General features: G+C 44.7%; 1 protein-coding gene across 1 annotated transcript in view; it reads right to left on the bottom strand.

Moving 5' to 3' along the window:
* The window catches only part of LOC119449827 (sterol regulatory element-binding protein 1-like), a 29,675-nt gene that overhangs the window by 14,790 nt on the left and 1,922 nt on the right, over positions 1-12,963 (bottom strand). The window contains exons 3-10 of the mRNA XM_037713097.2: positions 11,230-11,484; positions 9,631-9,818; positions 8,618-8,750; positions 8,397-8,520; positions 6,083-6,430; positions 3,928-4,106; positions 2,441-2,699; positions 867-1,039 (exon numbers count right to left, since the gene is read on the bottom strand). Coding sequence (XP_037569025.2) covers positions 867-1,039; positions 2,441-2,699; positions 3,928-4,106; positions 6,083-6,430; positions 8,397-8,520; positions 8,618-8,750; positions 9,631-9,818; positions 11,230-11,484 — 1,659 coding nt within the window. The remainder of the gene's footprint in view (positions 1-866; positions 1,040-2,440; positions 2,700-3,927; positions 4,107-6,082; positions 6,431-8,396; positions 8,521-8,617; positions 8,751-9,630; positions 9,819-11,229; positions 11,485-12,963) is intronic.

The following is a 12,963-nucleotide window of genomic DNA, read 5'->3' as shown; positions in this document are numbered from 1 at the left end:
GCCTACAGCAGTAGATAAGTCATATGTTGTACCTGTCAGTAAGTACATAAAGAAGAACCTCCAGTCTGGCCCAGCAACTTCTGCAACATACTTCTACAACATTCTGTGACAAGTTTCTATATTAATGATTGACACCTTGCCACTCTTCTTTTTGTTGCCAAGTTGTCACCACCACAAGGTGTTTCAAAAGTAGGAAAGTTCAGCGAATGACAATTGTAATTAGAGGGACACTATCTTAAGCTAAATTTGAGGATTACAGTTCCGAAATTATGAACAGGCCTATCTTGTTGAGGGCACAATCTCACGTAAGCCGAAAAGAATGCAAAAAAAAAAAAAAAAAAAGACCACTGCCTTAATATGCCCTCACCAGAGCCTCACGACCTCACACATCTTGATATTGGCTCAAGGCTAGTTACCCGTTTGCAAGTAAAGAAGGATTAAATTTCCTTCAAAAGTAAGCACAGATCCAACCCAGAAACTTCAGGGTACATTTCTCTAGAATTGCCCTTCATGCACCAACTGGATATAGCTTCTTGCATGTGAGCGAACTAAACTCCACAACTACTTTACACTTATTTGGTACATACGGTGTTACTCTCATAGACTAGTGGTCTTCTGCTTGTTCAAAAGGTACAGGATGTGTCTGGTACTTATGGTATCTCTTCACATAGCCTTTTTTTTTTTGAACTGAATAATTTTTGAATGTGCTCCTTGTACGAAGAGGGTTATCGGCAATCAAATGCTGCCACTGCAATGTCATCACAGCCATGCCCTACTTTTCGTCATTCAAACTGTGCTGGAAGCTGTGCTGGCATGCACCCCCTTCCCCCTCCTCCCTCAGAATGACTCCTGCCATTGGCACTTACAGGTGCGAAGAGGAGGCGCACGTGGCAGCAGTCGAGCAGACGCAGAGCAGCCCCCAGATAGATGTGGCAGAGGAGACGACTGCCAAGCATCTCCACACCGGCCACTTGAGCCCAGTTGACTGAGGCCAGAGCGTGTGCCACGCCTTGCCAACGGCCCCAGGAAGACACGTGACCTACATGACAAGAGGTGTTCACACAGCAGAACAGGCTCACAGCATACGCAGACAAAATTCTGTGACAGAGTTGTGATATACTGTATAGACTCGTGTAAGGGCCGCACCCGTGTAAGGGCCCCAACTTGGTAGCCAAAAATTTTGAAAAAAAAAAAAAAACATTTCCAATGGAGAAGTTATCGTGTTCGGTGCCCCGATGCCGGGCATGCGCATCAGCGAATTTTCGCACGCTGCGTACTTCGGCGTGCTACTACTAGATGGTGAGAGCTACGCGTTGACCTCTGATGCAATAGTACATCCGGGGATCCGGGGTGTGCACAACTCGCCGGCGAAAGGTTTGGTCCCGTTTGAGGGCCGCACCTCATCAAAATTGGGAAAAGTGCAGCCCATACACGAGTATATACGGTAATGTGCAAGAATGGAGGCTGGCAATAATGCACGAGATGGAAATGTAGCACAGCGGAATGCCAACAATTAGATGCCCCTTTATTGGACACCTTGTAAAATTTACGGAATTCTTGTGGTCCTGCCTTTTACCCATGTCAATGTATTACAAGATAATACAACAGAGTACCTACAGCAGATGATATAGCAGTTAAATTGTGCTAGCCTACTTGACTACGAGGGCCCCAGAGTGGAGGGCCCCTAGCTACTAATGACCATCTTGAACTGTTCGATAGGCACCAACGAAAAGACAGAAATTTACAGACCTGCCAACCTTAACAGATGAAAAATACTATTGTCAAAGCCAGAAAAAGACTAAAAAGTGTTTTATTACTCATGATCTATACTGTTTAGTTTTAAGTCTGAGTTTGTTCTACAGGAATGCTGTGAACAGGCATTCTCCCCAATAGTTCCCTATAGTTGAAGCAAGAATGATATCGAGGCCCCAATTATTTGGACGTTTTGATGATCCCAGTCGTGTCTCCTCTTTACGACGATGCCAAAATGGTGGAGCTACGTCATCAAAAAACCACACGATCCACCATGCAATCAAACCTCCGGAATTCCAAATTCCGACCCGATTTTTGTAGGCAGCTCACTAAAAACGTGCAATTTTCTCAACTTCTATTTAAATTTCTTTCAAATATTTCCCCACGCAATGAAGAAACACCTTGGAATCGCGGCAAAAAGAAAAAGAAAGGAATTTGAAAATTTGGTTAAATTGACCATTCTCGTTGCAGAGTTTGCCCCTCAAAGGGGTGGGCGGTAAACCAGAGCTGTGGGCAGCATTTCCCCCATTGCCCACGGTGGGGAGAACCCTGCACGGTACACATTTTAGATAATCATGCACCACAATTGCCAACAATTGAGGCTATGCCTCTTTCAGACTAAAATGACAATGGTGCGCCAACTAGGCTAGTCCTCGACTTTTTAGCCTCCCACACCACACTTACTGACCAAGAAGGTGCAGCTCGCTGAGCTGGTGGTGGGCGAGGGCCAGTTGGGCGGCCGTGCGTGCCCGCTGCGCCTTGTCCAGTTGCCAGCCACCCGCAGCCCGACGCTCCAGCCAGAGTCCCACGCGGGCCGACTGTAGCAGTTGCCGCAGTGCCTGCCAACCCACGGCACACAGGGCCTCGGGCAGACTTCCACCAGTGAGCGGCTGACCCAGGGCACCCAGGCAAGCAGTCAGCTGCTCGGCAGCTCGCCCCGGCCGACCCTGTAGCACACCAGAGCCAGTGTTCGTAGTAATAGCATTTCACGAAAAAAGGTTCTACGAAAAAAGCACTTCAAAATTATGCAAATAGCACACACTGTGGGACTCAATGTTATGCGAAGCATTCACATTGACATGCCTGCTAACCTGTAAACTTTAATATTAGGGATAAGATAAGGGAGGGGGGGATGGCACAGATTTTGAAAAGCTCTGCCCTCAGCACACACTTTTCGAGCATACATATGAACTTAATTAACAATGATCTAACTTTAGATACAGCACATTAGTAGCGGGAAACTTTGAACATCAGAAACTGGTGACGCACTGTTTTTAGAACGCATTGAATTTTTTTTCAGCGACTGTGCTGTCACCTATTTCACCTGCTTCGGGAACTACAGTAATACAGTTGAACCCACTTATAACAATATTCAAGTGCCATGAAAATTACATTTTTATAACCGATTGTTATAACCGGGCTGCATGAAAAAATCAAGATAGGGGGATGGCAGAGCTGTTGTGAGAAAACTATAATAGTGGGGAGGCCAGTGTGCCTCCCCACCACCTTCCTCCATCCAGCTGCTGATTGAGTTGACACGTTTAACTGTTTAAGGGGGAACGTGGCTTTGAAAATCAACTTCCTGATTTCTTCATGGATTTTGATGAAAATTGGCACAAATGTTTAGAATGTCTCCCTGATACTTCCATAAAAGTTTCAGAGTGATACCTTGAGAACATTTTATTGAGCGGTTTAAAAATCGGACACAGAACCAAAACCGCCTTTGCGAAGTTTGTATGCTTCACCGCGTAACACTTGTGTACTGCGGCAAAGCTGACTTTGGAAACCAGCCGGCACTGAGCAACAAATATTTGACCCTTGCCCATTCCCTTGCTAAAAAATTGGGCACGCATTAGATTTATGCTTTGTTAAGGAGCTTAAATATCATCTGTATGTTTTTTGTTGTTGTTTTTTTACTTTGGACGAATAGAAAGTGGGCATGCACTTGATTTAGGGGTGTTACTGGGGGCAATTACTGCTAAGTGAAACAGCACTGTGTTTGTCTGCATCTTGTTAATTCAACCGGCTGGATAATTCGATCAATTTCGTAAGTCCTGTCTAAAGTCGACTGTATACCCTTCTAGAATCTTGGGAATGTTTGTTTTATCCTAAGAGATCTGCTGGAGTTCTCAGAAATATTGCACACTTGTGGACACTGCAAGAGGTTACACCAACCTGGGCCAGATCAGCATCGGCCTGTTTGCGATGCCTCCAAAAAGCTGCATTGGCTTTGCTTTGAGCTTGAGCCAGGCCATCACTATACAGCAAGAGACGTCCGAGGCAGGCCACGGTCACCAGGATATTTAGGAACCAGCCCAAGAGAGACATTGGGGAAACACTGAGCCAGGAGCTACCTGGAAGCCAAAGCACGAACACTGTTAGTACCTGACGAGGGACAAACAGCAAAACTTACTGATAAATAAACGTGCCCCAAATCTACAATCAGTGTGTTTCTTTTCCTAACAAATACAATCAAATGCAAATCACTACACCACAAAATGAATCCCAAAGCCTATTTAGTACTGAAGTCATCAAATATCAGTACATCATGACACAAAAATTTTATCTCCAAAGATAATTCAATACACAAGGGCTCTCTTAAAAACTGAAACTCCAACCAAGCAGTGGCCCAGTCTGCCAGCTAAAGTTACCGGACTGTGCTCAAATCACATATGAGTGGTGCATATCCAGTGCAATGGGTTAAATTCCGACCACCTGGAATCCTTAAAAGGACATTTCAGAGAAACACTGATTCAATTTAGATTGATACAGTATTCTTGAACTCTAGTTGATTTTGCAGTACAGTAAACTTTCATTAACGCAAGTCTGGTTAATTCGATTTTTCAGTTAATTCAATCCCGACCGAAGTTCTCAGGCCGGCGCCCATGCATTTCTATAAGCCCCAAATTTCGTTATTTCGATCCTAAAATTGGTCCTCGTGAGATAATTCGAACTTGGCCAGTCAGAGAGCACATGGTAACCCCAATAGTGACCCCTTTAGTAGCAGTGTATTTAATGGCGGAGCTTAGCAGTGAATGCATTGAACACATGACATCTCCCGTTGAAAATGCCTATTTTCGGCCTGCCCAGGAAGCTTTTAAGGCAACAATCATAGCTCACAATGCCTGATTAAGGTATTTCAGCAATTTTCATGCGCAGGAAATTGGGCCGGAAATTGCCTGCACGGTGCAATCGGACACAAAACCAAAACTGTCTTCGCGGCGTTCGTGTGCTTTACCGCATAACAAAAATGTATTGCGGCGAAGTTGACTTTAGAAAACCGGCTGCTATTGTGCAACATATTTTTCTTGTTTTAATGTAATGAAAGCTTCAATGTAATTTATATGTTAGTTTTTGGTGCTTTGGACACATAGAATGTGGGCGCGCTATTGATTCTGGCAAATAGACTCTGGCAAAAACTGCCAAATGAACCAGCGGACAATGTTTAGACAATGTTTATGTATCTTAGTTTAATTCGACCCACTAGATAGATCAATTTTGTCGATCCGGTCAGGGTCACACTAATGAAACCCGACTGTAATAAGTTCATTACTAAAAGAGAAAATGATGGTCAAAGATTCATTTTTGAATTTCCATCCAAAACTCCAGGGCCGGTGTGTCAATGCGACGTCACAGATTGCAAAGTATTTTTTCACATTTCAGCTGTAGTCGTTCAGTAAAAGTTCCTGAAACTTCCCAAGTGTAAAAGTAGGCAAGTTTAGAGTCAAAGCAATTCATTTTACAGATATAAACTTAACTAGGCCAGAGCAGATGGCATCAAAATCCATGACGTCACGGCAAGCTGGTGCGGGAATTTCAAGGCCCCAACACCACCACCCATCTTTCATCCTTGCATCTTTTTGGGGACTTTTGGTTTTGGGGAAGGCTAATTTACTAAAACAGCTCAAACCACTTTTCTCTTTAGTTTAGCCTTAGGTGCACCGAAGAGCATCATTGCACCCTGACACCCAGGCAACCGCTACGGTCAGGAAAGTCCAGACCGGTAGGGTTCGCTAACAAAGGTTTGCTTTAAATGGCGGGGCTCACGACGTAGACCTTGCATATTCTCTCAGCTATAGTATGGGAGAAGGAAGGAAAGCAATAGCACTTGCGGACACTAGTCGAGGCAGAAGAAGTGTCTGCTTGGGCAGTGAAGCTTGCCTCGAGGCAGCATGACAACCTGAATTTCCAATGTCTTCTCTAATAATTAATAGACCAATTAAAAAAATTCTTGCGGTGAAATGCTCCCTAGATGGCGCCCTACAGCTTCCAGTGCATTGCCAAAATTTGCAATGGGGCCTGGTGAAGGGCCTTTCAAAGCAGTGCTTACCAGTATCACCTTCTGCAGACAGAATAGTCCGGCCCGCAGCATGTGAAGAGGCCAGTGCATAGGTGTCACCCTGCCGGCCCGCCAGCAGCCATCCAAAGGGATTCAGTGCAAAGAAGCCAAACGTAAAGATGCACAGAGCCATGCGGGAGGTGTGCATCATGGCACCCCGCAGAGGGCTCGGGAACTTTGTCTCCGAGGGGCTCTGTGGTGGCGAGGGCGGCTCCGAGCTGCTCGTGTCCTCCATCGCGTGATCGGGCGAGCTCATGTCCGACGAGGGAGGAGTGAGTGCTGCTGCCTCCTGGCTCACTTCGGCCATGAGGCTCTTCTGGTCCAGCAGCACGTCAGCCACTGTAAGGAGGACACAGGCCACGTCATAACCTCAGCAGCAGAAGCGCACAACTCGATGAACACGACATCACTGCTACCATCACGACATCATCATCCCCGATATCTTTCAACAGGCCCTGGCATGCATCAACCAAACTCATCCACCCTATCAAATCAACCAAAAAATTGAATTAACCAGAGCCGAATTAACAGAAGTCTACTGTACTTTGCACCAGCCCCGCAGCAGCAAATCCAATATAGGAAGGAAACATGACAATTAAAGGCACTAGTAGCTTCTCAACCCAACCTTCTTAACAAAATTTCAGTACCTCTATGTCACCTTAAATTGTAAAAGTACAGTGAAACCTCATTAATCCTGCTTTCACGGGACCGAAAAACAATGTCCAAATTAACCGAATGTTGAATTATCGAGGGCATCAAGAAAACAAACACACGCTTGCTATGTCAACACACTTTTATTTACTGAATGAATAGGCAAATCCTGTTTCTATTTTGCCCAAAAGCAGTGCGGAAGCTGCAATTCCCATCAATCATGATTGATTAGCGCTTGCAGCGGTGAAGGCCTCGCAACTTCCTTTGCAGCGCAGCTGCGGCACACGTTTTCATTTAAGACATGATTTTCACTACCGCACACACATCCCGATTAATTTTTTTTTTTTTTGCTACTGAGTTGATTGCCAACAGATCGTTGCAGTGGCGCACCGACGGGGGGGGTTTCGGGGGTTGTAAATCCCCCCTGAGGCCGACTTAACCCCCCTCTTTTGTTTAACCCCTTTTCTTTCCTTGCGCATTTGAGTACTGAGTACTGCAACTAAGATGTAAGACGCGCAATCGTCTGCGCACTCACAAAAAGCGCATTTTTTGACAATTTCCCGTGAAGAAATTGAAATTAGTGCTATTTAGATGGTATTGGCAAACTGTCAACCCCCCTCTGGTAGAGATCCTGGGTACGCTACTGGATCGTTGGTCCATCGCGATGTAGACAGCGCTCTTTATCCTTGACAGCTTCCACCGTGTTTGTGACATTGCACGAGCAGCCATTACACTGAGTCAAAACGAATCTCATAATTGCCGCAACCGCTGCAGATAAAACCACGTCCACTATCGACGCGATCATGGACAGTGGCCATGCAATTCTAAAGGCATGCATTTGATGCGTGCACAGAGTAAAAACGAAACTACTGTTTGCCGCAACCGCTGTGGATGAAACCGTGGTCGCAATCAACGCAATCGTAGATGGAAACTACGCAGTTATGAAGGCACACGGCCAACCCGGTGTTATGCACAGAGGTAAACTCATGAATAAAAACTATAAAGCCACAAATAGCCATGAAGCGTTTCGGAGTTACTATCGTTTATGTACGAGTTCCGCTGATGATTATGACAATGCAGACTCCGCCACTTTGTTTCAGGTTGGACACTAGGGCCGTTTTTGCTATTTTGCGTCCCACATTTGCAGTGCTCCACACTTGCTGAACCCTGATAGTCGCCCGAATTAACCGGTGTGCAGCCAAATACATCCGAATTAACAAGAGTTTGATTCCACTAAGTTATGCATAAGCCTGCCGGGACCAGAGGTCAAGTCCAAATTATCCTATTTTCCTAGGGTCGAATTAACAAGGTTTTACTGTACTGCCAAGAACCCGCTTGTATCATAGCATGTTCTGTAACAGTAAAAAAATAGCGACCCACAGGACTCGGAAAACATTTTTTAAAAATGAAGCTGAATCCTAGCAAGTCTTGGGCAACTCAAACCTATTTAACGTATGTGTGCGCCTTACAGAACAGAAATCCACATTTGTCATGGGGCTCATGCCTGTAAGCTTTAGACACTAACCGAGGTTTACCTTGCAGAGCACCGCAAAAATAGAACAGTATTTCCGATTAGCTTGCCACACCCAATAAACTAATACGACGTCTGAAGCTGAATTATGCCAGGATGCATTTGCAGGAAATCTGTGCTCACCAGTTGCACCCGTCTGTTGGACAGCCATCTTAAGCACAAGGTTCTCCTGCTTGAGCTTGGTATTAGCGTTCTGCAGGTAGCGCAAATAGTCTATGGCCTTCCTCAAAACAGCCGACTTGTTTAACTGCAAAAAGAATTGGAATTATTGCAACACCAAGGTGCGATATGTGCAGATCGGAAAAAGCCAGTGCTCAAAAAGGAGTTCCCACTGCAAAACTCACCTTGGCCTCGGGCCCGACTACCATGTTCTTCAGCTCGACAATCTTGTCATTGATGCTGCTTCGGTAACGACGTTCAATTGCGTTGTGGGCATTGCGTTTTTCTCCCTTGTTTGGAGGCTTCACTGTTACCACCCTGTAGTGTGAGCAAAAGCAAAAATATGTGTGACGGTGGCACCTTCTTTTGCTTCTTAGACATGCATATTCCACAGTAAACAGCCTTGGTTTGTTCAAAGTGGGACGTAAGCTGTGCTACACTTTTATAGCATGATGGGCTGTCTTATAACTATGATATGTCTCGATTCAGGTCTGTTCCCCTTCGCAGATGGGGCTGATAGATTGACTGAGTTTAATGTCCTGAAGTAGCACAAAAGCTTCGAGGTGCTGCTATGGAGGGCCGTTGGTTAACCATCTGGGGATCTTTAATGTTCACCAAAAACTAAGCACACAAGCGTTTATAGTACGTAGCAGAACCCTTGTAAAACACTTTGTGGGACTGACGGAATAGAATGTAGTAGCTCGGGCAAACATATTAAGTGCCTTGGGAACCGGGTTGCGGTGACATTATTAGCAGCAAAATATATGAGCGAGGAATCTATTAGCGAGGTTTTACTGCACTAAAATGAACTCCACTGCATTGAAATATAAACAGGAGCTTGTCATTGCAACTCTGGTAGATGCCAGCTGTGTGAGACCAAATATATGACAACACTGCAAAATCTGTCACTTCACAGAAAGGTGCCACTAACACTGAAGTTCAAAAAGACGTTTAAATTGTTGGTTTTACAACACACAGTCCCAAAAGCATATTATACAAGTACACTTTAATGCAGCATTTGCCCTTAGCATAATTTCTTCAAATGGCACTCCTTAATTTGTGCTTCTTGCATAGTGGTTTGCATTTTTATCATTGTGTCATTTGCAAAGCACATCTGTCTAGAGATGCTACGCCATCTGCTAGCCCTGTTTCATTGCTCTACTGTTTTCAAAGATTATGTGAAGGCCATGACATCCACCTGCTAAGCTTGTCAGCTTCCAAGACAAGGGGAATTCCTGTAGCAGAAGTCGCTGCCAAGAGGGGAGCTCCTTGGGGTGCTGTGACCACAGGTGCTGGTGAGAGTGGCGTGTACGCTAAGATGCTGCCAGCTGCATTGGTGGCACAGCTGTTATCCTTCACCAATTGCTGCAACAGCATCTGCTGCACCTGCATCACAAGAAGGAAATGAGACTTTGTGATGATAACTGTTGAACTTAACAATAAAGGTTCAGTCAACCTACTAAAACAAGAAAGACATTACAGTTACAATTTTCTTTAACATGTTACCAGCAACCAGCAACATATTTTCTGCAGTTAATCCTCTCACTGTCGTGCTTTTTCGTCGGCAACGCAGCCCCAGTGTCCGTTTTTTTTTTTTTTCTCGGATATTAAGAACTAACAGAATGGTTTATTTTCGGTTATGCAGAATGGAAAAATATAAAATCGTTAATGACAAATGCACTCTGAGTATGGTCCTCATATTCCTATCTTCGTTTTCCATCTCATATTTAGTTTCATTATGACACACACGCTTCCACGATAGCACCAACGTGTCAGGGTCACAAGAAAAAAAAAACTTCTATACACATACGACAGATGGCCAAAACACACAAGAGTGGTAGCCTTGTGCTACGGCAGAGAATCGGTATGGAGAATCGTCGCAGTAGCGATGCAGAAAGTCCGGGAGCCACTCCTCCCATCTGCGGATGCGCACACTGTGCAACCACGTTCACGAATGAGCACATTCCGCAATGCGTTAACAAAGACCCACTTGAGCAAACGCACAGAGATGAGAAAATATGGTTCTAGAAATATAAAAAACAGATGGCGGAACTACCTCAGAGCTCGCCAACTGTGTTACTGCACACATCCGACTGGAGATAGTGGAGAATGTATGGGTACGTCAATGACATGATGGGACATGATGGGACATCATGTATGGGTACGTCAGTGACATGATGGGACAGAAACGCAGAAATGAACCGGTACGTCAGTAACAGTGAAAGGGCCAGTGCCCAGTACTGTGTCAAGCTTTTAGCGACATGTGTGCCCAACCTAAACTGCATAGGGATGAGGAACAAGCAAAATGTTTCCCATGCACGCAAGTAAGGACAGATACCAACCATGTTACCACGTAATAACCTGGTGTCTACAGCGCAATAACGTGACACCACGTTGCTAAATGTGATAATGTTTAAGGCTCAGTTTTAAGTTCTAGATGCCTTGGCATTTCACTTAATTTAGTTGCACACTGTTTAATTTATGTGTGTGTGCTTACTACCTCTGTCTCAGATTATAAACAAAGTTTAGTCAAAAGTCAGCCCACTTCATGCAACCTGCACTTTCCATTCCATGCTCGCCCATTCATGTGCTGAAATATTTAAATCACGTCAAGCAACACAAGCAAACTTACACCTCACTTCACCATAGTATTACCTGTGTTCATCACTCAGCCATCAACCTCCTAAAATAAATGTGACAACTATGACCTTCAAATTAAGCTAAAACAACTATTTTGCTGTGCTATCAAATGCTTCTACATCTGTGATGTGGGTGCATAGCGGATCAGACCAGTCACCTTCTGTGTGGGCAGCTGGGAGAGGCGGCTGATGCGCTGCTGCTGCTGCGTCTGCTGTTCCTTGAGTGCAGCCAGCAGCTCAGCGACTGAAGGCATGGGCGTTGGCTGCAGCGTGGCCACCCGTGGAGCTACAGCCTGGTGTGAGAATGGTCGCACCACCGTAACCTTTTGCGGCTGTTGTCTGGGGGCGCTGGCTGTTGGAGCAGCAGCAGCAGGTGCAGCATTGTTTGCTGCTGTCGCAGCTGGGATGCACACCTGGGCAGGGAAACAGTGAATGCCCAATCTGGAGCACCAAATTTCTTCCGAAGAGAACTCTCAAAGCATTGTACACCATGGAGCAGAGCAGCTCCCCCCTTGCCAGGTCCCACCAGCATACTTTGCAAACATACCCGGGTCTTGCAGGGGAAACTAAAAAAAAACTGTCACTACAATTGCAAATTCCTCCAAATAACAAGGAAAAAGTGTGGCTAAACGAGGACAAAGAAGCAAATAAAAGTCATGGGACAAGTGCCGACTGTACCAGCCAACTGTATTACAACAAAAGAACACCAGCCTTTTGTAGTATCTGTCTGCCTCAAGCATGTGTGCACAAGCACAAGAAAGCATAAGCACGTATGCATGACTATGTCCGTGTCACAAAGTTCACTTGTCAATTCATAATGAACCATACAGCCTACCACAAACTTTCGTAGCAACTGGCCTCCTACTTTATGAATGCATTCTTAAAAAACACGTCAAAACCACTTACTGCAGGCTGTATATGTAATGGTCCCCACATATATTATATTGGCATTTACAATGAGTACACTTTCTAATGAATTTTGGCTTAAAACACGGTGTTCTATACTGTATTAAATTCTGTGAAATTTTCTTGCTTTTGACGGCTTTCATAGAAAACGCTGACTAGCTTCATAAGACAATTCGTGGTTGTTCACCTCTTCCATTTAGTAGTACCTCAGGGCATCTACTTGGTTGGCAGTCATAAGCTCCACAATTTTTTCAGGTTTTTCTTAAATAGGTACATTAAGATGGAAAACTCAGCAAGTTGGTAGGCAGAAGTTTGTGCAATGCTCACAGTCCCCTACTAGTGTTAGGAAAATCCCCTGGCAGTCTATGATACTGAAGTTTCAGACGGTGGAAAAAATGGGAGTTTCTAGCTTGCCAAATCACTATGCAAGCCCTTAATTTTCCATGGCTGCTATTAGTAGGCTGTAAATAAGGTAGGACGCACTATGAGATCTGACTGACTGACCTGTTTCATATTCCAACCTACCAGCCAGGCCCACACCCACAAAACCAGCAAAAGACACCATTATTACAGATTGTGTAGGTTCTGTTGAAAATATCTCTTCCTTCTGGCATACCACTAGATGTGCCATGACCCCTGAAGATACTAATTTCTCTGATCAAAGTAACTATGGTGAAATTTCCTGTTTTCCCCATGAATTTTCAAGAAATATAATAAACTCCCTGAAAATTCCAGGTTTTTCCTCATGGTAGACAATCTGCACTTGCTTGGCAATCAGCAATGTACAGTGTTTGGGCAGAGTTTTGGTCAGAGTGGACTGCATTACAGTGATGTTCGATAACCAGTGAAAGCACTAAAAGTGAATTGCATACAATGTGTTGTGTCTATAAGGGAGCACAGAAAAGGTCACTTTTCTGTCTAAACAACTCACTCATTTGCAGCTTATCACAGATGCAACATTTCATGGAGCATTTTGTTTAATAACA

The sequence above is a fragment of the Dermacentor silvarum genome, chromosome 4, assembly GCF_013339745.2.
Source record: "Dermacentor silvarum isolate Dsil-2018 chromosome 4, BIME_Dsil_1.4, whole genome shotgun sequence".
Taxonomy (NCBI): Eukaryota; Metazoa; Arthropoda; class Arachnida; order Ixodida; family Ixodidae; genus Dermacentor; species Dermacentor silvarum.
The sequence above is the reverse complement of the archived record's forward strand: the minus strand, read 5'-3'. Positions and strand labels throughout refer to the sequence as shown.